Here is a 27,461-nt window from a genome sequence, read left to right as displayed (position 1 = left end):
TAAACGCGATCTAAACCCAAAAACGTTGATTATGATTATACTTTAGCCGCTCGATCCACGAATGTCTATCTGTATCAATGCTGCCTGTCACACGGTCACATTTGCTCAAATCTATTTTGATGGTGATTGAAGACAAGAGGGCCGCCAATGTGCTTCTTCAGAAACTGCCGAGAGCTGTTTGTATATTCATAGAGGATGTGTTCATTCAGACGCTGTCTCCCCGACAGACCTGGTCTTCACCTGAGGACGGCTGCTTGCGCGTTGTGGCCGAAACGTCGTGAGAATTATTTTATTATGTTTTATTTTTATTATTTTATTACTTCCCTTCTACATGACTTTACCGAAAGAACCAAGAAGATGAATCTCTGCAGTCACGAAAGCTTTAAATCGAAAGGTTCATGGTTATTTTGAGTTGTAACTGTCGGTTGCAAGATGGCAGTCCTATGCTATTGTTTAAGTGATGCATATGCGTTTACAGTATCAGGATAAATTATCCAGTACCCTGGCCGAGAAACATTTATCTTCACTCCTTCCTTATGACGACTCGTACAGGGCGGACTGCACAGCGCAGCTCGCTTACAAAGTTGCAGACTGCTCAGTCCAACCAATTCCTGTGCTTATCACTTCCCATTCTTGGCCCAGTTTTCTTCAGGCAGATGGGACAGCAAATACTGGGGCAGCTCCAGGCTGTCACGCTAAAGGAGGCGGGGGGGGGGGGGCAAAGCAAACAGACAGACTCATTAACACGCAGGTCCATCAATTAAATCCAAATCGCACGGTGCTCTGATTATTATTACTGGCAGGGCCTCCCGTGTTGAATGAGGGAATGGGACAAGTCATATTTTGACTTCAGCAAAATTGGGTGCTGCAAGCAAGAGGAAATTAGATGCCTACCGGCAGTGACAATTTAACACGAATACAATCACAACATAGAATCGTCATTATGAACACATTGTAATTCATATGAGACCATCCTACAATATAAAAGGGCCGTACGTGTATTTTGATCCACGGGTTCGATTCTCAGCCATGGCAACATAAGTGACGAGAGATATCTAAACGTGTACCACTCTCCACCACCACCACACACACCTGTACTGGTCAGCATGGTGAAGTATGGTCAAACAAAACCCATGACTGACATGGCACGGCAGGGAAATTCAGGTAGAGTGGATTAACCTGAAAAATATATTGTGAAATATTTGACAGTGTGGATTTTCTAGAAGAATGCTGGTTACAATTAAATATCAGTTATAAAATGGTAGCACGTACTTAATTTGGAGCTTTCGTAACTGCAGGAATTACTCTTTGGTTCTTTCGGTAAAGTCACGTATAAAGAGAAAATAATAAATTAAATACTAGCATACGACGTTTCGATTGCAACACAAGCAATCATCATTAGGTATAAATGAAATAGAAACACAAATCTAGTATACTTAGATTTGTGTTGCAATCGAAACGTCGTATGCTAGTATTTAATTTATTATTTTCTCTTTATACGTGACTTTACTGGTAGCACGTAATTTGTCTTTAACACCAGTACAACATGGCCTAGTCCTGAAATGATGCTACAGGATCACTGATTAAATGAATGTTTGGTCTCAACTCAAATATCAATAACTACTTCCCCAAAATGCACTTCATATAAGCACATTTCCTCCGGATGCAATAAAATGTCCTTCAATCATTTAATTTATCCCATGATTTAGCTGTCTTGTTCAAATACCAATCAATCAATCAATCGCAGTCAATCTCTCCGATGTAAAAAAAATCCTCTTAAGGTTGCCGCCACCACCCATAATGCATGGCGGCTTTGGACTCCCCACCTTTCATTCTGTCAACACCCCTGAGGACACATTCTTTCATTTGGACATATGATGAAATCCACAGCACAGGAGGTAGCGTTTATGTTCAATGTGAAGGTCCCACGGTACAAGGTTGCCGGGCAGCTCATGTCTGATGCATTGAGCCAGGATCCGCTGATCTCCTATGTTTAAATCCACGATTAAACCAGGGTTCATGTCTGCCACATGGTGATACGCTGCTAGCTACAGAGTTGAGTATGGAATTTCTTCATCCCGTGACATCGTGGTGAAAGCAACGTGTCAGGAGGAGATGGCACAAAGTGTGGCGGGGAGGGGCTAGAGGTGAGCTTTGAATAGTGAAGTGCTGAAACCTTTCAGTCACATTAACAAGTTGGATTCCAAATTAAGATGCTGAAATTAAGCTATTTCAAAATAATATTACAATGATGCCATTCATTAATCCAGGAAGGCGTAAATAGTCTCAATAATCTTTTTTCAAGAGGGTCCTGCATTTGTAAATTTTGTCAATTCCACTTTAAGGAATGTTTTGCATGCAGGGGGAGAAACCAATGCAATTAGATACATTGTTTGTGTTTTTTTTTGCCAGGAGTATACCATTCAAGGGTCCAGACGTAATTACAAACCCGCATCCACAGGCCACTTCACAGCCCAGTGGGTTTCAAAGTCTCACGCCTGTCAGTGATTCACCAACCCACGTCTCCCAAATCATTGGATTCCATTTGGCGATGCGGAGATCTCCCCGGCAATAACCGTGCACCTGGCGTAGGAGGCATGACGGCACTTGACCACCGTGGCAATAACCATTCACTCGGTCACGGGACAAACCGGAAATAAAGACGCACACATAGCAACATAGCCTCATGCCTCTATAGTGCTTTGGGCTACGAATAACGACCATCATGTAGGTGTGTATTTCTACATGATAAACCAGCCCTCATTGTGATGTGCTTCTTTAAACAAAAAATATGTCGACGTTACGTATGCAGGACATGCATCGTATGATTAAAAAAAAATTGCAATTATCTAAATTCGCAATAGCTTAGAAGCCTTACATTTTTTTATTACTATAAAGAGGCAGGAGGGTAATAGAAGTGGAAAGGAGAATGTGGAGGGGAGGTTTTATAACTCAATACACGCAACAAATCAAAGTGCTCGTGCAATATGACAGTCGAGAATGTAACTTACAAGCACCGGTTGCTTGTAAAAACCAATGCAGATGCTTATGAATATCACATTCTACTCAGAAAATGTCAAACTCTGCAATGCATACATAAGGCATAGCATTACCTAATGATGACCAAAAAGCAAAGGACGAGTGATTCTTTGTCCAGAAATTGGGCCGAATGAGACGCTTTAGAGCAGGGGTCCTCAAACTACGGCCCGCGGGCCACATGCGGCCCGCCGAGGATATTTATCCGGCCCGCCGGGTGTTTTTTCCGCCGCTGCCTGTCTGTTACTTTTTTTCTACATGAGAAGGACGGTCATTGGTGGAAGAGAGAGAGGGGGCGGAGTTCCCCCAATCAGACTGCATTGATGGGCAGTGCAGTCTGGATGTCTCTGTGTGGGCAAAGTTATTGCTGGTATATTGTTTTTGTAGCACTATATATATTGGTATTTTACTAATAGCAATTTTGACTCCCTAGGAAACAATGATGTCAAGAAAGAGAAAAATTGACTCGGAGTGTAGGATATTCAAATAACAGTGGACTTATGATTACTTTTTCATGCAGTACAAGGAAAGAGCTGTGTGTCTGATATGCCAGAATATAGTGTCTGTGTTCAAAGAATACAATTTACGTCGACACTATGAAACTCAACATAAAGATAAATATGATTGTTTGGTCGGAGAAGTGAGAAAAGATAAAATATTAAAACTGAAAAATACATTAACAACTCAGTAAAATACTTTTGTGAAGCAGAAGCAGATAAATATTTCATCACTGCGAGCAAGTTTTCAAGTTGCCAAGCTAATAGCGTGCACTGGCAGACCATTCCTGGAGGGAGAATTTATTAAAGAATGCCTTCTTTCTGTTGCCAAAGAGATGTGTCCAGAGAAGGCCGATTTATTTAGTACAGTGAGTCTTTTAGGACCTACAATTACACGGAGGATTGAAGAAATGGGAGACAATTTGCATCAGCATTTGCAAAACTCCACAAAAAAACTTTCCTATTTTTCCTCGGCACTCGACGAAAGCAATAATGTTCGTGATTCTGCACAACTTCTAATTTTTATTCGTGGGACGAATGACTATTTCGAAGTCACAGAAGAGCTTGCTGCACTGCAAAGCATCAAAGGAACATCTACAGGAGAGGATATCTTTCGATTTAAAGCTTTCGTGACTGCAGGGATTCATCTTCTTGGTTTTTTCGGTAAAGTCACATAGAAGGGAAATAATAAAATAATAAAACATAATAAAATAATTCTCACGACGTTTCGGCCACAACGCAAGCAGCCGTCCTCAGGTGAAAACCAGGTCTGTCGGGGAGACAGCGTCTGAATGAAACAGCACACGAGCTTGGAGCATATATAAGCTGGGTTGGAAACGGGGGAAAGAGCGCCTTGACAAAATAATTTGCATATCAAGAGGAATTTAGCATATTTATGGGAAATGCAGGAATGTGATTAGTACTACATATGCCCGTGCTGCATATGTAGTACTAATCACATTCCTGCATTTCCCATAAATATGCTAAATTCCTCTTGATATGCAAATTATTTTATTATGTTTTATTTGTATTATTTTATTACTTCCCTTCTACGTGACTTTACCGAAAGAACCAAGAAGAGAGGATATCTATGAAAAAGTTTGCCAAACTGTGAATAGTTTGGAGCTGAACTGGGCTAAACTAGCCAGTGTGACAACTGATGGTGCTCCTAGCATGGTGGGGTCTAAGAAAGGAGTAATTGCTAGCATTAACCAAGAGATGGACAAACATAACCATTCTCATCCAATAGCCATACATTGCCTCATCCACCAACAAGCGCTGTGTAGTAAATCACTGAAGTGGGACTCTGTTATGAAAATTGTGGTATCTTGTGTTAACTTCATTAGAGCTCATGCACTAAACCACAGACAATTTCAGGAATTTCTGTCTGAGCTAAATGTTGACTATGAAGATGTTTTGTATCACACAGAAGTCCGTTGGCTGAGTCGAGGGAGAGTTTTGAAACGTTTCTATGACTTACTTCCACAGATTACAGCTTTTCTGCTTTAAAAAAACAAAGAAGTACCAGAGCTCAATGATGCAGAATAAAAATGGCACATTGCCTTTCTGACAGATGTAACAGAGCTACTCAACAGTTTCAATGTGCAACTTCAAGGAAAGGGGAAGCTCATCTGTGATATGCAATCACATGTCAAAGCATTTGAAGTAAAATTAGGCCTCCTCATCAAACAAGTGAAGGAGGAAAACTTCTGCCATCTCCCCACAACTCAAAATCTGTTAGCGGAAAAACCATTGGTTGCATTCCCAAACAAAACATGTGTGGATTCACTGGAAAAAATGCAAAAGGAGTTCCAATTTGGATTTAAAGAGCTTCATCTCCATGAACAGGACATACAGCTTTTCCGTAATCCATTTTCTATTGACATTGAAAATGTGGATACAATTTACCAAATGGAACTGGCTGAACTGCAGAATTGTGACTCTCTGAAAGACGCATTCATGTCAAGCAGCCTTCATAATTTCAATGCATCTCTCCCCTCTGAGACATATCCTCATCTCAGGAACCATGCACTCAAAATGGCAACCATCTTTGGCAGCACTTATGTCTGTGAACAGACTTTTTCCAGAATTAAACATTTGAAATCTCCAACCAGATCTAGACTAACGGATGCACACTTGCATCACTTGTTACGACTAGCAGTGACAAATATGGAACCGGACATTGACCATCTCATTAGCCACAAGCAGGCCCATAGTTCCCATTGAAATACTGGCAAGTTTGTTGATTTAACTTTACTTGTTCTTTATTTTAAATATTGTATTTGTACCCGTTTTGTTTCTTCACTTCAAAATAAGATATATGCAGTGTGCATAGGAATTTGTTCATAGTTTTTTTTTTAACTATAGTCCGGCCCTCCAACGGTCTGAGGGACAGTGAACTGGCCCCCTGTTTAAAAAGTTTGAGGACCCCTGCTTTAGAGCAAATGCCACTCAAACGATGTCCGCAAAGCATGTGTGCGGGCGCCACGGGCCCCAGTTGCAGGCTGCTTGCGCAACACCCATTCCCAGCAGGGTTTAGCGGTACATTCCGAGGCGCTATTACCATCTGCACAATCTTATGGCCGTGTTGTAATTAGAAAATGTGTCACTGGTCTGCCACTTAAATCTCAAGCCATGCCGTTAATGCGTATGGCTGGAAGGACTGGAGGGAAGTGGGGTAGAGCCTTTAATCACAAGGCAGCCACACGTCGCCCAAAACATTCTACACGTGGCCCATGAAAATGATTAAGTGCCAACTGATGGTCCGAATGTGGGTAAGCTGTAACAATAAAATTAAGAAAATGTTCACATCCTAAAGTCGCCTTCACCAACTCTCATTGACCAGCGTAGTGAAGTATGGTCAAATAATGCCCGCGACCGACACGGCGAGGACTTCATCCAGCAGTGAATTGACAAAGGCCTGTAAATTATCTTTAAAAGCACTGTGTTGCAAAATATGTCTAAATATAGCACAGTTATGCTTTTTATGATTACATAATTTCTGTCCCATTTGCCGTAGTTTGTATTATTGATATTGCTCCTGAGTGCACAGCAATTACTAAATGCAGCAGCACTACAATGGCCATGTTTAGTCACGAGTTGCCCACAATAGCCTTGCAAAAGACAGCTCGATTATGGAACACGTGTGCATTTTCTGGTACATGGGAGTGGTGTCAGCTCCTGCGGAACCATTTATCAATTTCTTTCATTTTCAATGGATGCTGCTGTGGTGTAATTGTTACCACACTGGACTTTGCATTCCAGAGGTTGCTGGTTTGATCTCCTGGCATGGCAGTTCAAACAATGGGACATGTTTCTTAAATACCCCCCTCTCCACTTCTCTATCCACCCAGCTGTAGAAACGGGGTACACACCAGTCAGTTGCTCGGCAGGTCGCGCATGCTGGTGGGGTTAAAGTGTGGGTATTCCCACAATGCTGCTCAGCGAGGGCTGGTCAACGCAAACTCGACGACGCAATTGTCTCTTCGTTTTATTATGGCAGCTTACCGATGACACATTCCTGCGGAGGGAGCTGGTAGGAACGTTGGGTTGCTCGGTCAATTGCCAGGGTCAACGGCGGCGTGGTGTATTCCGCAAATATGCCCGACTGTGAGGGCGGGTACAAGCCGGCGTGAGGAGGTTAAACGTTGAGTTTTATAAGGGCACCACGGGGTGACCAGCCCCTCCCCACCCAGCCCCACCCCTCCACCCAGCCCCTCCCCACCCAGCCCCTGCCCTCCCCACCCAGCCCCTCCTCTCCTCACCCAGCCCCTCCCCACCCTCCCCTCCCAGCCCCTCCCTGCATGACGGACTCAATAATCCCCTGTGGGCTGGTGTAACCAGGAGATTCCTACCAGTATAACTCTACAGAGGGTACATTTGTAAGAGTAGGTAAATGTAGACTGCAGAGGGGCTCTTTAGAGCTCCCTCTTTATCAAGGCCCTTCCACGGACCAGTGGCATGAGCAAGCAAGTACAGGGCTGCACTTTTACCTTTTATTTTCAATAATCCTCACGCAGAACTGCTCTGGATAGCCTTACACCAGTCTATCATTGTACGGCTTACATCTCATCCATACAGATGTGAGCATTATAACGAGGGTAAAAGGGCACCTTATTGGTTACATAAAATGTTTAACTCGAATAGCAGCTATTCCATTATGCATGGCTTCATGTAAAGTTAACTTAAGGCAATCTGATGTGCGTGTGTGTGTGCGTGGGAGTAATTGAAGCAAGGCTTTTTAAGTGCACCTACGTGCGTGTGTCCGCATGCATGCACACGCAACAGTGTGTGGGCCAGCATATGAGCAATCTCTGCACCTTTGCACCACGCGCAGAGCATGCAGGCATGTGAGCGAGCCACCACATATTTGTACGCGCACAATGCAATCCAGCTGACCAGCTGTTTTTAACCAGGAGGAACTATTTGTATCGGTAATGTATATCCCATCGTATGACTAAAAGATTGCCACATTATGGCCCACTTTTGCATAGAATGGCCAAATATCAATTATGTAATATTAACATACCAATTTATTACAACTTGATTACATGCTAATTTCCACTAGATTTACAGTTTCAGACAATCTTTTCACAATGTCTACCTATCATTTTTATTTATTCACGCAATTACTTTAACTGTTCATGAAACAACCTCGTCGTATGATTCTGCACTTGGCCACAACCTAAAGCCGAGTAACATCTTCGCTGAGGTTTCCTCAGCGAACCGTATGGTTTCACAATTTAGTGCCGGCTCTCTTTGGTCTTCTTTCACACGTGGGATTCCCCTAAACTTCGCGATCCATCCCCACAAACATAACAGCACGTCGTCTTATTCTCACGCGCGCACATTGTCCATGATACAGGAAAACAAAAACACACACACTAAAACTACACAACTATACTACACTGGTGAAAATAAAAAAATAAAAAAAAGTTAAATAGAATAGAAATAACGAAATTAAATCACGATGTTTCGGAAGCAACACAAGCTTCCGTCATCATTTTCACCTACGTGACTTTACCGAAAGAACCAAAGAGTATGGATCCTTGCAGTTACGAAAACTTCAAATCGAGAATTATACGACACCGACTAATGAGGTGGAGTGGTGGCACAGTGGTTTTCACACTGCACTATTATGAACTCATAAATCTTGAATTTAATTGCCCTACATAGCACCCTCCTCTTCATAATAACATCTCAGCTACTTTCTGGCCAACTTAGATTCCAAACTTCCAAGTTACTTGTCCTATTCCTCCATTAAATTCCTACCACCATCCATAAACCAATAAACATCTTTAATTTATAATGCACATTTCTGGCCCTACTGGACATCTGTAACAAAGAGCTTCATAGCTCATCGGATTCCTCCACTCAAAATAGCGATTCTCAATCTGATTATGAAATGGCTTAAAGCACTGTAAATGACAAAAAACTACAATCCCAAACATGGACAAAATCCAATAGAAATAAAGTACAGGCCGATAATAATATTGACTACACTCGCAATACAGATGAAATGAGAAACTATGTTGAAATTAAAAAAGGATTAATTCAAAGGCTAGACAATTATTTTCTAGTTGTTTAACAAAAGTCCGAACCTCTCTGACCAATAGAGTAACACGGACATTAATCCTGCCTCAAACACCCATCGCTTACGTAACAGCTAAAGTTCACCTCTCTCTACCCTTTCAAAGTGGTTTATGCAATACATCAAAGAGAATACACAACTGAATACATCTATTGATCTCCCTGTCATGAATCCATGTGTTATGCACAAAGTATGCAAAGTATGATCTGTGTTTTGATTTACTGCGCTGATCTTAAAGGTGCATTGAAAAATGTTGATACTCCGACTGATGCTCCTACTGTTGTGGAGTGACTCATGCAGCCAGCTATGGCTGCAGAGTTTGGTGGTACATGTTGTTTACGTCGTTTATTGTGAAAATTCGGTCACAGTTCCTATGATCACTGTTTCATTGCTTTTATGGCTTTATTTTGGTGATTTTCGAAAAGTTTTTTGGTTTGGCCATGTTTGTTTGTTGTAGTACAGAGTTAGACGGATTGCCTTAATCTAAGTTGTCTTGTGGTTGTTGTTTGACTTGCATCCCACTGGGATATCTGCACAGGGTTGGTGTACAGTGATTTTTTCTGCAATATTTTGCTGTCTTTTCTTGGATTTTCTGTTTGCACATAGTCACTTTAAGATGTTTTCTTGTTCATGTTTTGGTTTTTTTGCTTGTTGCGGTTGCACCCGATTCAAGAGCCGAATGGCTCACAGGGCTATACCTAATAAATGCACTTTGAAAAATAATAAATGAACTACTAGCAAAATACAGAAAGGCCTCAAAATTATAATTGTCTGCTAATACTGTAGCTGTAAAGTGCACAAAACCCATCCCTAACCATGGTCATTAATGCGATATTTGGAACGTACATGGAACAAACTCTCGACTCAAACGTAATTAAGACGCGCGTGCTGATGTCTAGATCAATGCCAACCATGATCAATCCACTGCTGGATGAAGGCTTCCCAAAATCATCGCAATCTGTCATGCTCCCATCGTACAATCCACTGGACACTTGCACACGACCCAATTTCATCGCTCCATCTCCACATTGGATATCCCCTTGGCTTGAGTGCATTCCCCTCCCCTTGGGCTGCCACCGCATCATTATTCTCCACCACCGGTCAGCCATTGTCCCTTCTAACGACGTGCCCCTGCCCCAAACCAACTTGTCCTAGCAGTCCAAAATTACGCATTTAATTTCATTTAGCTAAATACAGAGGGAAGCGCATTTGTGGTTCAAGCACGGATATCTGGCAACTATTTCATGCAGACAGGGGCTACACATGTCACAGGCCTTCTAATCACAACCCTTCATCATACCTGTATTTAAAAAGGCCTCCAAGACATACACTTACTTCAAGATAATTTAGCACAGCATCCAGGCGCCAACTTTCACTGAATTCTATTTACGACGATTCGTTATTACGTCGGTCATAATTTAAGACTTTTTTTTTTTTACGGTTTACATCTCGTTTTATTCGTTATTACGCAGGGAGAGGAATAAGCTCCCTGATGCCCTTTCCCCCCTAACCCTCCCAGTGACCCCTCCACCGCCTTCGGCGAAGCATCACCTCGCACGCCGTGCAGCAGTTCCTGGTGAGTGAATAACAACGTACAGTATTTGTTTTTAATTATCCGTCCACTTATTCTCAATATTTATGCATGAACATATCTTAGTTGTGTTGCAAAGTGTAAGTTTAGTAAGTTTTAGGTCAGAAAATATATTTTTTTAGGTATGCATCTTAGGCTATAATGGGACCTTATGGGAAAATGTTTCGGTGTACAGCAAACCCTTAATAATTCGCGGGCATTATGACCACGGTTTTCAGTAATTGGAAAAAAATAGTGCAGTGTTATTTGAAATTCGCGGGGTTGTTTAAATATGCGTGGCCGTACCATGCTCCTAACCCAACAAGGAGTTGTGGTGCATGGGAGCATTGTAAAGGGTGGGACCAGGGCGGTACCCACGCGATGCTCTACCTCTCCGTCTGCCACACTGTTTACACGCGAATCCTTTCTTTTATAATCATCATTAAATGTTAAGCTTGCATATACTGTATAATATTCATACTCTTAGGTTTTATCCGTAAAGTCACATAGGTAAAAAATAAATAATACAAATAATAGAAATAATAGAAAATAAATCATGAATAGAAATAAAATTATAAATCATGATTTTTTTATTTTATTTCTATTATTTCTATTATTTTTATTTTTTATTTCTTACCTACGTGACTTTACCGAAAAAACCTAAGAGTATGAATCCTTGCAGTCACGAAAGCTTCAAATCTAGAATTGTATATTCAATTATCTATTCATATTTGCATCTGTAACGTTTGTGTGCATCATTATTCAAGGCAAGTTTAATAACACAATATAATACAATGTATGTATGTATTTATATATAAAAGTAATGTTTATTACCCTTAAACCTATATTCCTCATCATTATTAAATGTCAGTTAAATAACACAATAGTACTATACAGTATATGTATCCATTGTTATATACCAGAGGTTGTATGTTTAAACACAATAAACGTTTGTCCCCTAACCCTATTGCCCTGATAAGCTTAACATTCACGGATTAAATATTCGCGCCCATTTTTCAGGAATGCATTCCCCACGAATATTAATACGTTTACTGCAATATACGATTTTTCACTTCACATTCGGGTTTTTCAAGAATGCAACCCAAACGCACGTGAACGCACGCCCATACACACAAAACGAGGCAACGACAACCGACGACGATTGACAGAGATGCAAAACTTGCATGCAAGTACCTTCACTTGGCACAGCACGTGGTCTGGCTGGGCACGGTAAATGTCGAGGCTGTGACCGACATGTATTGTAAAGGGCACCATCAGCTTGTCGAGCAACACCGTGCGGAGCGCCAGCAGTTCAGGCATGTGTCGAGCAGCCAGATGGAGGAGTGCCGAGTGGCTGGGGCGCATCGTCCACACCGTCGCGCTGGCCTGGGTCACGAGCAAAAAATTAACCCGTAAAAACAAAGTTTTTCACTATAAATCCTTTATATGCATGGTGGCTAGAGTCCTCTCGTCCTCTGGCTTGAGATGGCTGCCACCTATGGGTCAGATGAATGCCTGCCACCATTAAGCAATTGGTAATTAAAAAATTTTTATTTTTTCCTAAAAAGTGTAAAATTTTGGAAACAAAAAATTCACGAAAATACATTGTCACGCACAACGAGTCTGTGTGCAAAACGTCAGCTCGATTGGATCACGGGAAGTGGGTTAAAAAACGACCGAAAGATTTGCACGGTCGTAAGCAAGCAAGCGAACTTAATATAAAGGATTTAAAAAGCAAAACCCCGAGACAAATTGTACCCAAGGAGGCGTAGCGCCGACGAACCAGTGTCGCCCATCTACTCCCGCCACACAATATTTCATCACGTTGCACCTATGAATGTCGGCATACATTTCTTTGATTACATCTCATGCCCTGAAGACCAGTTCACAACATCGCAAGAAGATTTTTATTAATCTACAGATACAACTGCGGACACTTGACTTTTCTTCCAAGATTCCTGCGTAGCGAGGAAGAGTAGGCAATAATATAGTTTTTTTTGGGTGAGATCGCATAAATATAAATGCGTCTTTAAAGCCGCCGCAAACCACGCGAACACAGCCAATTAGAAAGGGTTCGTCACGAAACCAGAACACGCAGATTCGTTACGAGTACAGCACAACGGTGTGTTGGAGAGCAAATCCACAACATTTACAATCCGAGTAGGCCCCAAACCTGCTTGAGGGGCTCTCTAGAACTAGCTCTGGTAGAGGCCCTTCTGTGCGTAGGGCATGAGTAAGGAATTGCAGGGCTGCACCTTTACGTTATTTTAAACACCTACAGCCCTTGTCAATTAACTGCTGGATGAGGGGGCATTGCCACACTGTGTGGGCCGGAGGTTATTTTACCATACTTCATTGACTATTATGGTCAGTGAAGGTTTGAGAAGTCAGGGGACATATATTTTCCATCATAAACGTGCATTACATCAACAAACTTCGTAGCACTGCCCTTAATTATGAAGTGTAACATTAGTGGAAGGGAGGGCATAGCAGGTGATCACTCCACTTTTTAAGTATTTGGCATCAAAACAGTTGCTGTTCTACTTGAATATTGATGGCGATCTGCCCACACCACCAGCAGTGCTCATAAGTATGGGGCATGCTTTCACGCGCACGTACAGCTTATCACACAGTACCCCCTTCCACATGCCAGTAGCGCACAATAACAAAGCACTGGTCAGTGTTGTATCTATTGCCCAGAGGGGCACAGTGAGTGTGTAGAATGCAAGCAAGAGCCACAGAGAGCATCGTTTGTTTATTGTTTTCATTTAAAAGACAGCCAAAATGCATTTAAGAGCGCACCCAGATGATTGCAGAGCCCGAATAACAAAGATTCTGGGAAAAATGAATAGGCTTCATCCACTTGCCGGAGACGATAAACCATATTATTTTTTCATCTTCATATTGGAAAAAAGGGTCCCATAAATTAACAAAAATGCACGCAAGCAATGGGCAAAAAAAACCACGCACGCAGGCATCGTCAAATTGTTTTGCATGGCCTGCGCTCACGGTAATATATTCATTAAGTATTTTGTACAACGCAATATGTTATATTAGATTAAAGTCCCCAAGGATGCAGCTATAAATTGCCAGCGGATAGTTTACTCATGGCGGTTAATATTTGCGTCCATCTGTTAAATTAAGGTTTGGGATGTTATCCTCCTCAGTGTCGCAAACAACCATCGTGATTGTGTTTCATGATCTATGTTATTATTACTGACGCGATTTCATGTGCAGTGGTTAGCACACTGAACACGTTATCCATTCCAGGCCACAGGTGACACCAGCGTCAAGCGATATCTGAACCAGTTCGAGGCACCGTCTACACTAACAGATCCTGACCAGCATTGTGAAGTATAATCAAATCCCCATGACTGAAAAGCATTGGGAGGCCTTTATTCAGCAGTGTATAGATAAAGGTCTGTACAATGTACCATCATGGAATCATGTTTTAGTCAAGTCAATGACTGAAACAAAATTTTACCTATTCGTATATTATCTGTCCTTTCGTCCATAGCGCCATGAGACACATTTGAAAGGCCCTGAATGACGCTGTCGCCTCGACAGACCTGGTTTTCACCTGAGGACGGCTGCTTGCGTTGTGGCCGAAACGTCGTGAGAATTGTTTTATTATGTTTTATTTTTATTATTTTATTACTTCCCTTCTACGTGACTTTACCGAAAAAACCAAGAAGATGAATCCCTGCAGTCACGAAAGCTTTAAATCGAAATAAAAATGAGTGAAAATTATTTTACGGGTAAATTCATGTTTTAAACTCTCTCTGGAGGGAATTTGTTTACATTGAGTCACAATGTGTTATCACTTTATTTGACCATATATTTTACGAGACCAATATTCGGTAAGTAACTTTTCCAGGTGCAGTACTGAATTTCATTCTCTATATATATTTTTTATTGCTGCTCACGTATACGTGCATTCGTACTCTTCACAAATGAAGTAACGTCAACTCAACATAGAACAATAAACCAGTCACAATAATTACGAGCCAGGCACTACCACTATAATGAACAGGTAGACAGTTGTCAACATACTACCACGGGGCAATGTGATTCCAGCAGCCTTGGTAATGGTTTATGTGCTTTGTGGTCCCATAAATATGCATTTCAATTACCTATTCCTCCCTCTGCCGCTCAACCACTTTCTGCATGTGCAAATATGCACATTGTATATTTGTGGAAATGTGCACCATATAAATGGGAAAAGGTACACTTACTTCATTTAAACAAGAAATCAAACGCAGGCCTATACCGCACAAGAGATATCGATGATGCCATATACAAAAAAGCATGATATGTAATGGTTTGGCTGGTTCTAGATAATAGGTAAGCAAAGTCTTCATTCATCACTCAAGGGCAGGTTCACTCACACAGTCATTCATTCAATGTGAAATGATCGGCATCACCTTAATCAGCCAAATGAGTGAATAGGGGTGCTCATAGGGCGCGCGTATCAAGTGTGGCCATTAGAACGGATGCGAGTTGCGTGAAAAATTACCAGTAATTATATGAATGCCTTGGACCAACATTTGGCATGCGAACTGTCAAAATAGACACCGACTGATGGCGAATCAAGGTGGAGTTCATCAGTGCATCCTTTATAAAGAGCGAGGAGGTTAATCAACATCAACTGCATAACTATTTACGAGGGCACACAAACTCTATTTCGAGGTTAACTTTGAATGGAATTTTTTTTATAAACAACGTAAAGCTTGCAAATGACTGTCATGACCAGGTCCTTTATGGGCATAGAGGCCTAAGTGCATAGTTACGATGGGTCCACAGATAGCTTACGGTGTTATGCCTGCATGTAAGAAACCATACGTGCATTTAAATTAGGGTTTCCATCACTAAAAAAGCAAGAGACGAAATCATTGTGAGGCTACGTATCTTTAAAATGCCTTACTCAAACATTTCTGACCACTCATCATATTTGCTTTTGAACTATCCAACCAAGGACATTTACTTTCACGAGTCATCATGAAAATGTAATGCAACTGTTGAACATAATTACATTTTTTAAATGTCACAAAGGGGACGGCTACTGAATAACTTAGATTATTTTTTGCAAACCGCTCTTGTGTACGCTTCAATAACATTCCTGCATCAAAGAGATATCCCTAATCAAAGCGCTGCAGAGGATGCCAGATATTGTTTCCTCTTCCGATCAGTAGGAATTCTAAAAACACGTATTAACCCGACGGCCCTTTTCGCCATCGTTAATTTTGTGGGGGAAGCTCTTCTTCCCCCCCCAGCACACTAATGCATGCGGGTGAATCTCGTAATGGCATCATGGATCTATAATAATAAAGGAAATAAATTAAACTTCGGTTCTGCCACTGCGGCAATGGGCTGACGGGGGCCCGAGCAGTCAAATTCACCCCCCCCCCCACCGCCCCCCCCCCCCTGGGCTGCTCTGTTTGAGATTGGCTGCCTCTAAAGGTCCACCAGCTGAAAAGCAAAGGCTACAAAAGCCTCAGCGAGTGCCCAGCAATATAGCAGAAAAGCATGCAATGTTTACACGGCGCAGCTGCCATTCAGCATCTTGGGGGCAAATATACAAATGCACCAAAAACACACACTTTTGTTGCAGAGCGCCATGCGCTCTATGCATGCCATATAGGGGATGCATTATTTAGCGTGTCCATTACACCGCGCACGGACTGGTTTTCAGCGAGTGTGTTTGTGTGTATTTATTTCTCTTTTAACTAAAAGGTACAAATAACTACAAATCCACGTGTACACATCAAAAGATAATGGAACAAAAATGAAAATCCTATGAAACGTAGACGCTCAATATTACACGTTTAAAAACGAGACTTTAAAATAAACATTGCGCAAGACGCGCTCCAGTATTGTTTACGGGTCCTTGGATGTGTCAATTGCAGTAGTCGGAGCGTTCCTGCGCTTCGTGCAAGTCAAACGGCAGCGGAGGAATGAGTCACTACAGAGCTTTGCTGTCCGAAACAGGCAGCCTCGCACAAAGCTTTTTTTGCGCAAATCTGTTGCTGTACGAGAAATGAACGACACATGATACACACGTCTTAGGAAGCCTATTGGAAGACGGTGCGCCGGCGGTGTAGCGCTCGTTGCCAAGAAAGCAGAATTGTCACAAAAGGGACAAATATACAGTGAGACAGAAGAAAACGAAAGTTAAAAGGTGCCAATTATTATTAGGATTCTGTGTATTAATGAGGCATGGCCATGTGTGTGTATACTGAAAGGCACTAAAATTGATGTGCACATCCCTTTTCACCCTTAAACATCAAGGTCAGTCATTCTGTATGCCTTTCATTCAAAGTATTCTTCCTCTTTACGATGAACAATATATTAATACAGCCCGTTGTCGACCCATTACGGGACGAAGGCCTCTCCAAGCCGTGTTAATCGAGGGGGATGTTTGACCACACATCTGCACGCTGATCCATGCAGATTGGTAAAGTGAAGGGGGGGCCCTTTACCGGTTTAGATATTGCTCGCCAGTGATGAAAGCTGTGGCAGGAAATCCAACTCAGGTAGTCGGGTTCATATGGCACCGTTTTAACCACTTTGCCACAGATCCCGACTTCTCGTTTTCTTTTACTCGTTCAGGCAAATCATTAAACATATTTCAATTGTGCTTCTTCAAGTCATTAGCTATTTCTGTTGCCCCATTCACCAATGTATTCTTCTCTTCAACACATGTGAATGGTAATTTGCAATACACTATATAAACATTTAAATGACAGTTTTGACACGGGATATTATATAAAAACGCATCATGAAAACAAATTCCGTTTTGAAAAACCACAGACCTAGATTAAATTTAAACTTTGTTGAACGAGGTTAAAACTTATATTCTTGGTTCTTTCGGTAAAGTCACGTAGAAGGGAAATAATACATGATACACACGTCTTAGAAGGTTAAAACTTAATCTTCGGATATAAAATTACATCATCCTTATGACAAAACAAAACACAAGCATTTACATTAAGAGCACTGTTGCAACCTCTGCAATGTGTGTTCACCGTGTGCAACACGAAGCAATATTCGGCGTAAAAATAAGCCATTTCCCAATGGAGGGAGACTGCAGGTATGGATAGTCTTGTGACTTCCAATATTGTCAAAGGATGAGTGCATTCAGGAGCCAAACAAGGCTGAGAAAGGACTGGTTTCTTTCTTCAAATGTCAACGTGTAAGAAAAACAAGATGCCTCAATGTACCACTATTGTTGCTAATTTATTATCAAAAACACTTAAGAAATCACGAGCGTAACTGACTAGAAACATGTTTTGGTCGAATATTTCCATATTTGAATGGCGGATTTCATTGTTTGACATCTGCAAGCCTGTTTGAACATTTCACGGTATAAATTAAACCACGTGCATTAACATTTAGACACAGATACCACGCACACAAACAGCAGAACAACACTGCCATCTATGGGATAAGCCACACAACTTAACCACGTGGGACAAGGCTGTAAAAATATTCACCTGTCCAGTACAGTATGAAATTGTCATGTTTACGATTTTAACCTGAAATGATCCCATCAGATATACAGTAATCCCTCGTTTATTGCGGTTAATGGGGACCAAAACCCCTCGCGATAGGTGAAAATCCGCGAAGTAGGATTGGCCCCCCTAGGAATTTGGTGCTCTCATTCGTCGATCTCGCGCCGGGAACCAATCACGTGCCTTGTCCGAGTGCCCGTGGGTATGTACAAAGCCTCTGAGAGAGTTTCTCACTGTCTGGCATCCTGGGAAACCGTTTCTCTCACGCATCACGATGAAACAACGCTGCTTTCCGCAATACGGCTGCCGATATGGCGGTATTTTTGAATTTTCATTTTTCGATGAATATTTTTGAAAAATCAGCGATGCACTGAGGCCGCGAAACTTGAACCGCGAAGTGGCGAGGGATTACTGTATTACCGTATCGATGGAGGCTGTCTCACACCATTGCCATGCCTCGCAGTCTTGCAATAACATAATCCATTTTGGTAATGGGTCTTTCCATGTCAACTCAACCACAAGTTCCCACTTAAAGATTTAGATGTGGCTTACAATTTGTGGGGTGGAAGATACAGATAAGGTATGAAAAACAAGGTCAATTATTTAAGCTCAGTGATTCAATATTTACTGAGCCACATCTCCTTTAGTAGAGGGGGGTAGGATCACAAACTTGGAAGTGTATCAATTTGGAGTGATGCTAAGGATATTAAATTGTATTTAGAATGACAGTAGGCCGATAAATACTTATGAAACAGATAGGCTGTTTGGGCTTCTGTACAAGTCTTGCAAAAATAAGCATCAGAGCTTTGCTATTAATGTAATGCTGTGGACCTTAATATATGCCACATTTCCAAAAACATTAAGCAATTCGAGTGATTGTTCCTTCTAAAGGAGTAGACATGGCTAGAGCTTGTTCATAATGTAGTTGGCTTTATGTATGCAGCTCTGCAACCCTCTACCTCCTCGTGCGATGTGTTGACCCCACAAAATGGCTTCAGGTTGAATGTCAAACATGGCCATAACTTTGAGGGGGCTAAAACCTCCTTGTGGGACATGAGCTACCAAACCAAGCTTTAGTGGGGTTATAGCTGATGTTTTGAAGGACTTGTGGAAACCAAAAGTTACTTCGGACTCTGTCCCCTTCATAGTTTATCCTCCATAGATTATTGCATCAACAGCTTGGCGAGGATCTCCCCACACCGCATGGGGTCTTGTGGATTATTTGACCATATTTCACCATGCTGATCAGTGTAGGTTAATGAAGGCAGAGAGCATGGAGGGGGGGGGGGGTTGCCCATCCAAATACTATCCAGGTTCAAGGCCTATGTCACTTCCGAGATAAGACAAGATTACAAATGATTTGTTCAAAGGTTTAACCGAGCCGCCGCCATTATATTTACAGCATGCATTTCACTTATGTCACAATACAAATGCGTTCGTGGTATTCTTGCCCTTACCACGCTGTATGTCTGAAAGGCAGCAGCAGGAAGTCCGAGATGGTGAGACAAACACTCGGGCAGAAGCCTCAATTTGTCAGGCCACTTGCCACCGGCTTCCTGCTTGCGCACGATGACATCTGCAATCTACTCACAAAGACAGCAAAGCCACAGTCCCTTTCAACAGACAAGCAGAACACAGCCAACATGATCTGCATATTCAAGTAGGTAGGAGACCTATTTTGGTGTAATTTTAATTAATCGAAGCAATGTCACCCGTACAGTATTTCATCACAGCATGCAATATTAATTTGTAAAACGCAGCGTATGATTTTTGTTTGCATGCCGATGCTTTGCAATGACCCCACTGACACAACATCTATATTACGTGGCCTCATTCAGAAAATATGCAACACGTGTAACAGCAATGTTTACCAATAGGTGTAATGTCAGTAATGTTTTTCCAGAAAAACAAGATACAAATCTTAAAATGTATTTCCATTTGCATTTATTAATTATCAAGACAAAATGAAAATCATTATACCCAATGTACTTTGTTATACATTTTTACCAACTTGTTGAAAAGATTAGCATTATCGATTACATATGTAAAATGACTCACCTGTGTGTCAAAGACATTGGCCAGTGATGTTTTGTATTGGTGGTAAAGACAGTCAGACAAAAATCTGCAGTCATGAACCACCTGAAAATACAAATGTTGCCATTACTTTATACAAACCATAAAACCAAATCATGTTGTAGTGTTAAGTCTATGTTTTTAACTTGTATACCACATGCCCACATTATATTACACATTTGCATATTCTGACATGTCTGTTTAAATTCATATCGATCCCAGGGATTAACCTTAAGTCAGACTTGATGAGCTAACAGATTTAATGTGAAACCAGAGTGATTGATCATTGAAATGCCGTTAATGGCTGACTTTGAGAAAATAGAGCCAGATAATACAGACCAAAAATATAACCTCGTGGTAGAATGACTGAAGAGCAGGTAATGGAGAAGGGAGAGCAAAATAATTGCCAGCATAAGAGGGACATCTCTTAGATCAAAGTAGGTCATGCTGAAATGGCTGGATATAAACATGCTTACAGCACACCACATGGCAGTTAAAAAAAAATGATGCATGGCAAATCTTAGCTACGGTAATTACTTTACCATATGTCAACGGATATTAAGAGGAATAGCTTTTCAGATATCGTAATATGACATGCCATATCAAATCATGATGTCCTCTTAAATGGATAATTATGTTTTTATCAGCAGTATCATGGAAAAAAGATACCCAGTCATTTAATAATCCCGTGACTTTTTCAATAGAATTTAATGAACGCAGTTAACCTAGAAAATATCATGAACCAACTCGAATCCAAAGAGAGTCTGAGTTATATGTTAAGAATGAGAATTAGGTAAAATTAAATTATCTGCAGTGAAATTCAGAGACGTACTATATTCTCAAGATTACAAGACATTCAGAAGAATAAGGTGCACACCAAACTTGTGCATGGCATCAATAAAGTTACAATAAACCCCTAATATTCGTGCCGGATACGCTCCTGGAAAACACAGCCAACACTTAAATCCTCAAATATTAATAATGAAGGCTTGAGCAAAATATGGTTAGGGGACATACACATATAGTGTTTAAACATGCAACCTATGTAAATATTAAGGAATACATATTGTATAGTATACAGTGTTATTTAAGTTACAATAAATAATGATGAATATTAACATTTTAAAGTGCAAATGTCAATAAACAGCTATTCGATAGAACGTAAATCCCCAAAAATGTGAAGGAAAGCACTCGCGTGCAAACAGAGTAGCAGACAAAGGCAGACTGAAGGAGAGTGTCACATGGGCAACTTTTGCAGTCTCATAATGTACGCCACTCGCATGTCACTACTACTTGTCGGGTCGTAGCCTGCTACGGCCGCGAATATATTAAAATACAACCCCTCAAAAGTAAAACAGCAAGTCAATAGAATTAATCGCGAATAAGCTAAACCGCGATTATAAAATCCGTTAATATTAAGAGCTTACTGTATATAAATCTGGTCACATATATACACCTACTACCTGATTATGAGATGCACCCTAAATTTCATATTAAAATACAGGGGGTAAAAAAGTGTCCAAAATACCAAGTAATATTTCGTTAATTATGTGTTCGTACTTGGAAATATGTTTCTGCTCAGAACACAAACCATTGATATAGTCTGAAATTTGATTCAGTTTTGAGGTTAGGTATTTTGTGACTCTTGAACTTTAAAATTATTCCATTATCTGCAGATAAGTACGTGCTCCAATGGGGTGAGCAGGCCAGGGAGTGTATATGAAATGGAATATACATATTTTAACTATGGCGACGAAAGCAAAGATTGTGATATTTTGCATGTATGGCATAAGCAATGAAGATTAAGTATTGCAACGCTGAAGATTTAGTCTAATATTTATGCTCAGATTTCTCACAACTTAAATGTTCCACGGACAAACAATCTTGAAGCGTACCTTTAAAATTGCCTCATTTTCCAAAATTCTTCGCAGGCCAAAATCGAATGCTTCGTAACCGAGAGTCAAGATATCAAAGAGGTAAACAGTCTCCTTTGTGGACACCTGTGTACAGAAGTGATTCGCCAACGTTAACAACTTTGTAATTTTGGGACTCGTTCAAAAGCAGAACATCATGCAGACAAAGCTCAGGCAGAAACATTACCAACCTGAAGCCAGCACAGCTTTCCAAATCTGGAAATGTTATTTCCATTTAGCTCAAGGCTAATCACAGATGACTCACTCAGGTTCTGGATCTGAAATGAAGCAATGCGAAAGCCAGAGCACGTCACGCGTTAAAGGTGGTGCATAAACACTTGACAGCTACTGGCATTGCAGAAACAGTAAGGGTTTCATTTGTATCTTTGCTAATCGGAGGTGCAGGAATAATAGGTGGCAGATGATACATTAACATATTGATATGTTATGTGTGACGAGCACAAAATGGGGACATTGGGTGCAATTTCATCGAACCAAACACCAACCACAATGTACATGGGTCTACCCTTTACTGCGTTCACATGCATGTTCTCCAAATATAATTAAAGTGCACTAATTTAAATCAATAAAATGCAATTAGTGTGTTTATACCACAAATGAAAATACCTATTGTTTCGGATCTGTCTACATGTGCATTAATAATTTGTCATGAAAATCTGCTCATTAATGTATAAGAGCTGCATAAACCCATGTCAGAAATCTGATTTACGAAGTTATCAGCTGCAAGAGTGAGATGATACTGATATGTGCAAGTAACTGTGTTAGATTTCAAATACAAATCATACTTTACATTAAAGTCTAACTCCCCAGAATTTTTTTTTCAAAACAAACATCACACCAATGGAATTGCTATTTTTATAAAGATGTACTGTATGTACTTTAAGAAAGTTTGTACAACTATCTATTAATGAAACATCACTAGCAGAAAAACAAAAGCAGCTCATGTGACTTACAGCTGATCCAAACTTCTCTTGAAATTTGTCAATTAAGATGTAGTTCACAATTTTCCCTGACATACATTTGGGGAGAAAGAATGGTGGTTAAAACAAATACACCTTACAAAACAATACGCAATCTCAGCACACCAATGGTTTACAATAAACTATAACAAAGCAATTGCTATTACAATCAAGACCGTTTTTTACAATGCTCATTTTAACTGAAGATTACTGCAATTTAGTTGGTATATTTTCTCAAGGGAGTTGTGGAAGGCATATAAAATTATCCAGCAGAAATCCAAAATTAAACACAAAGGCAAAATAATGCGATTCATTGAAAGCACACTAGGCCCATACTAAATATATTAGCAGATAGGGCATCATCATACTGGGCCCTTCACAAAGTGTGGCCAACTGAATTGCAAACCGGTTGTGACGAGAAGTAGGATGAGTCATCAATTACCATTATTAACTGATGAAAGATTGTCATACACGACCCTACTTTTTTTGGGGGGGTCGATTTCTCGAGCATGCCCTATTCTGCCTTTTGAAGGCAGGAAACCCCCTACACGCCACAACCATTAATTCTAGATTTGAAGCTTTCGTGACTGCAAGGATTGATATTCTTAGGTTTTTTCGGTAAAGTCACGTAGGTAAAAAATTTAAATTAATAAAAGTAAAATAAAAATTAAATAAAAATCACGACGTTTCGGAGGCAACACAAGCTTCTGTCTTCAGGTGGAACCATCACAGCTTGTGTTGCCTCCGAAACGTCGTGATTTTTATTTTATTTTACTTTTAATTTTTTACCTACGTGACTTTACTGAAAAAACCTAAGAATACGCCACACCCAGCGTGACATGGATGATAAGAATGGTACAAAGTTTTACCTAATTCGTCCCTTCTGGTGGCAAACATGTACATGTTATTGCCAAATAATTTTGTTATTCCATTAGTCAAGTAACTGAACCGATAATCGTTAAAGTATTACTTTAAAAAATCAGATGCAAAGCTCTAATAATAACCATCTTTAAACCCAAGTCTACTGTACACAACGTGGACTACGTAGTCAAAATGACAACAAAAATCAGACACTCATTCTTGTTAGATGCGATCATTAAATGTCTGACTCAATGCAAAACGAATCTCTCACCTGGAATTCTATTACAATATCTGTCAGGCTTGACATTTCCACTTGAAACACCAGCATCAGCTTTCTCAACTCCTTGCCTACTCATCGAGCACACATGGGCAATTAAATAAATGTACGCAAACAATTATTACTAAGACAAGGGTCTACTGGAGTTCAATGTTTGTTTTCCCTTTGATCAAATGGTCACAATACGGTGGAATTAACACGGCGTTCCTTACCGTCTGCAGGCTTTTGCCGGATTTTCATCAAGAAAAGTAACTGAAAATAAGATCAACACAAATTACATGTTTATTACTGTTTATTCATACATTATAGGCCTGTCCTGTACAAACTCGCGTGCGTCATCGTCTCGAGTCTGCATTACACCGCCGTTAATTGTATTGCAGTCCATGTGTTGAGAGTTAATGTTCTATAACCTGGACTGTTTGTGGGAAAAAAAACACAAATCGGTTACAGCAGTGGTTAACTTTACAGTGGGCAAAAAAACTGTACTGTACCAACAACCCATCCAGCTTCCCCACCTCGCTACAACACATATGTCAACCCATACGGTTAACCCCGTATTCTTGTACAGGAAAATTGAGTTTTCAGGTCCATACGGCGCACAGCCGTTTCAATGCGGGCAACAACAAACAAATTGTGTCCGTTTGTGTTTCTCCCTTGTGATGGGACTTTGTAGGAGGAACGTTGAGGTTTATAAGGAGCACGGGGTGACCAATAAGGTCTGAATTGGTCTAATAAGGTAGGGCACTGACAAGGGGTTGACAGGTATGCTACATCTTCTTGGTTCTTTCGGTAAAGTCACGTAGAAGGGAAATAATAAAATAATAAAAATAAAACATAATAAAATTATATATTATATAATAATAAATAATAAAAACATGACAAAATAAAAGATTATATTTTTATTATTTTATTATTTCCCTTCTACGTGGCTTTACCGAAAGAACCAGGAAGATGAATCCCTGCAGTCACGAAAGCTTTAAATCGAAAGGTATGCTACAGTACAGCAAAACGTATCAAACCTGACACGCTCACCCAGAGTTTGACGGGAAAAGCAGGTTGACCCATCCTTCTCCGGACGGTATGGCAAAATAGTGACAATAATTGGAGACATTGGCATTCTCCCATGGCAAGCCTGCCCGTCTGTCATCAAGGGCACCCACTGCCACGTGTCAGCAGAAGCCTCTGTGGCACGAGGAGTGATACCGACGATTTGCCTGCCTGGGTTTTGATATCTGCGGCGAAGTGAAAGGGCTCTGCTCAACAGGTCCTGAATTGGCCCAAAGGTCTCCGTCCCTCTGTGTGCATTGCAGCAAGACTCTGCCAACAGGGTTGGGTCCTTTCGCTGGGGTGGTGCATGGCAGACAAGACGATGCCACTTGGCAGCGGGTTTTAATGACACTTGCATTCTGCAAATGATGGAGCTACTTTGCTCGGCTCGGTCTCAAATGCACACGCTAAATAAATAAATCAAGGATATTGGAAGCGGTCGTCACGAGTGACAAATTCCTATGAGCTATGAAATGAGAGCAGAATTGAGGTACAAATCCAGCAGTTTTTGGCAAATGTGTTGATATGACCCAAGCAATTGTAATTTATTGTAATTTATCCGATAATGAAATCATGGCTAACATTAAGCCAGCATAAATTCATCCTATTTACCCACACTGACAAATATGGTGAATGGTCAAACATCACAAGGCATGCTCAGTGAGGCATTTCTTCAGAAGCGGATTGGCAAAAGGCTAAACATTATTCATTATTACTATTTGGAGTTCTTTATATCTAACAAAAAGAGTTATTAGATTACATAGTAACACTTTACATTCCCATTTAGCTTACCCAATAACCGAGTCATTAAATTCGTGACCATATTTCAATTCCCCAATAATTCGTTTCTGACTGCGTGAGATTTTAAACATCCGTTTCAATCATCTTGGTTGCACTGTGGTATCTTAGAAAGGTTCAGAAAGTCCTATGCAGACTTACTTGAAGATATCCCTTGTCCATCCAGCATTTTCAGCCCAGGTAATGCCATTTGAGCATCGCCGATGATCACTGCCAAATAGTACACACATCCAAAGTGACTATTTTTTTTTTTAAATCATCAAAGCTTTGGTGGTGGCGGGCGGGCGGAGAGACTTTGATGTTGTTACATTATGCACCAGGAAGGAATGTGATTAAGTAGTGGTAAGATTTCATCACCAGCCATCATTAAAAAAATGCGATTTTGCGAACGCGTTAAAAAACCACCACTATTAAACGACGGCATAACTTCGCCAGATGAAAGTAAACATCCAGCACGTCCATCCTACACGTATCAATCAATCGTTTTGTCGTTACTTTAAATAAAAAGACAACAACAACAACGAGTAGCGACCACGTGCGCGACATTTTTGTTTTACTTTCTGTCAACCGTCCGATCATCGGGGCCGACTTTACACGACCGATTACTACGTTTTAATACTAATAGACGGCCGATGCAATTGCGTTTAATGTGCTTGAGATGCGGTGGTAAGTAATACAATAATAAAACATAATAAAATAATTCTCACGACGTTTCGGCTACAACGCAAGCAGCCGTCTTCAGGTGAAGACGCTACGTGACTTTACCGAAAAAACCAAGAAGATGAATCCCTGCAGTCACGAAAGCTTTAAATCGAAATGCGGTGGTAACACAAACTTCACCTTCGACTTTGTCGAGAGTCAGCGTCTTGTTCGTCGGATCGATGGACTTAATGGTGCCTCGAAAGCGAACGTCAAACTCCACCACGTGGACTCGCCGCTCGAGGCAAGCTGCAGTCAAGGCCTCCATCGTGGCGACAATGAATCACGACGGCCAAGATAATCGGACAACGACGGAATGTGTCCGTCGACAAAAGGTGGTGGTAGAGAGGGAGGATCAGCAAAACGCCTGCCGAGCGACGCTCGCTTACAAAACAACCGCGGTCACAATCGCTCGCTCACTCCGTCTGTTACACCCACCCACCCACAGCGTGGTCTACACACCAATAACAACAACAATAATGTCACACGAGCCACGTTCAGACACGTGTCCAGGGCACCGCGGCGATTCGATGACGCCGCCGCTGTCGTCACCGCCACGTGCGTGGCGCGTGGCGCGTTATTGTGTCCGTCCATACTTCACCACTCTGG

At 41.0% G+C, this 27,461-nt stretch overlaps 1 protein-coding gene across 3 annotated transcripts; it reads right to left on the bottom strand.

Annotated features, from left to right (window-relative positions):
* Positions 1-27,359, bottom strand: EXD1 (exonuclease 3'-5' domain containing 1). 3 transcript variants are annotated; one of them, XM_061564141.1, is made up of 11 exons: positions 26,994-27,359; positions 26,295-26,363; positions 24,521-24,560; positions 24,303-24,379; positions 23,165-23,220; positions 22,382-22,468; positions 22,173-22,277; positions 20,263-20,343; positions 19,662-19,787; positions 11,888-12,079; positions 1-695 (listed from the first exon to the last, which is right to left on the bottom strand). In XM_061564141.1, the coding sequence occupies exons 1-11, from the start codon at positions 27,118-27,120 to the stop codon at positions 621-623; spliced, it is 1,035 nt and encodes a 344-aa protein (XP_061420125.1). In that variant the 5' UTR covers positions 27,121-27,359; the 3' UTR covers positions 1-620. The 3 variants fall into 3 exon arrangements, with proteins under 3 accessions (XP_061420125.1, XP_061420127.1, XP_061420128.1); XM_061564143.1 differs by having other exon boundaries at positions 23,165-23,181; XM_061564144.1 differs by lacking the exon at positions 20,263-20,343.
* Between the last annotated feature and the right edge of the window lie 102 nt (positions 27,360-27,461).

Source organism: Lethenteron reissneri, chromosome 32 (genome assembly GCF_015708825.2).
Source record: "Lethenteron reissneri isolate LAM-NWPU_2019-01 chromosome 32, ASM1570882v1, whole genome shotgun sequence".
NCBI lineage: Eukaryota > Metazoa > Chordata > Hyperoartia > Petromyzontiformes > Petromyzontidae > Lethenteron > Lethenteron reissneri.
This window is presented reverse-complemented; position numbering and strand designations above follow the sequence as displayed.

Bases quoted from the DNA above. Each gene is read 5' to 3' on its own strand.
- EXD1 (XM_061564141.1), bottom strand. From the start codon at position 27,120: ATGGAGGCCTTGACTGCAGCTTGCCTCGAGCGGCGAGTCCACGTGGTG. The intron at 24,561-26,294 runs GTAAGTCTGCAT...TCTTATTTTCAG, and splicing joins TGGACAAGGGATATCTTCAA to TTACTTTTCTTGATGAAAAT. The intron at 19,788-20,262 runs GTGAGTCATTTT...CTTTGTGAGTAG, and splicing joins CCAATGTCTTTGACACACAG to ATTGCAGATGTCATCGTGCG.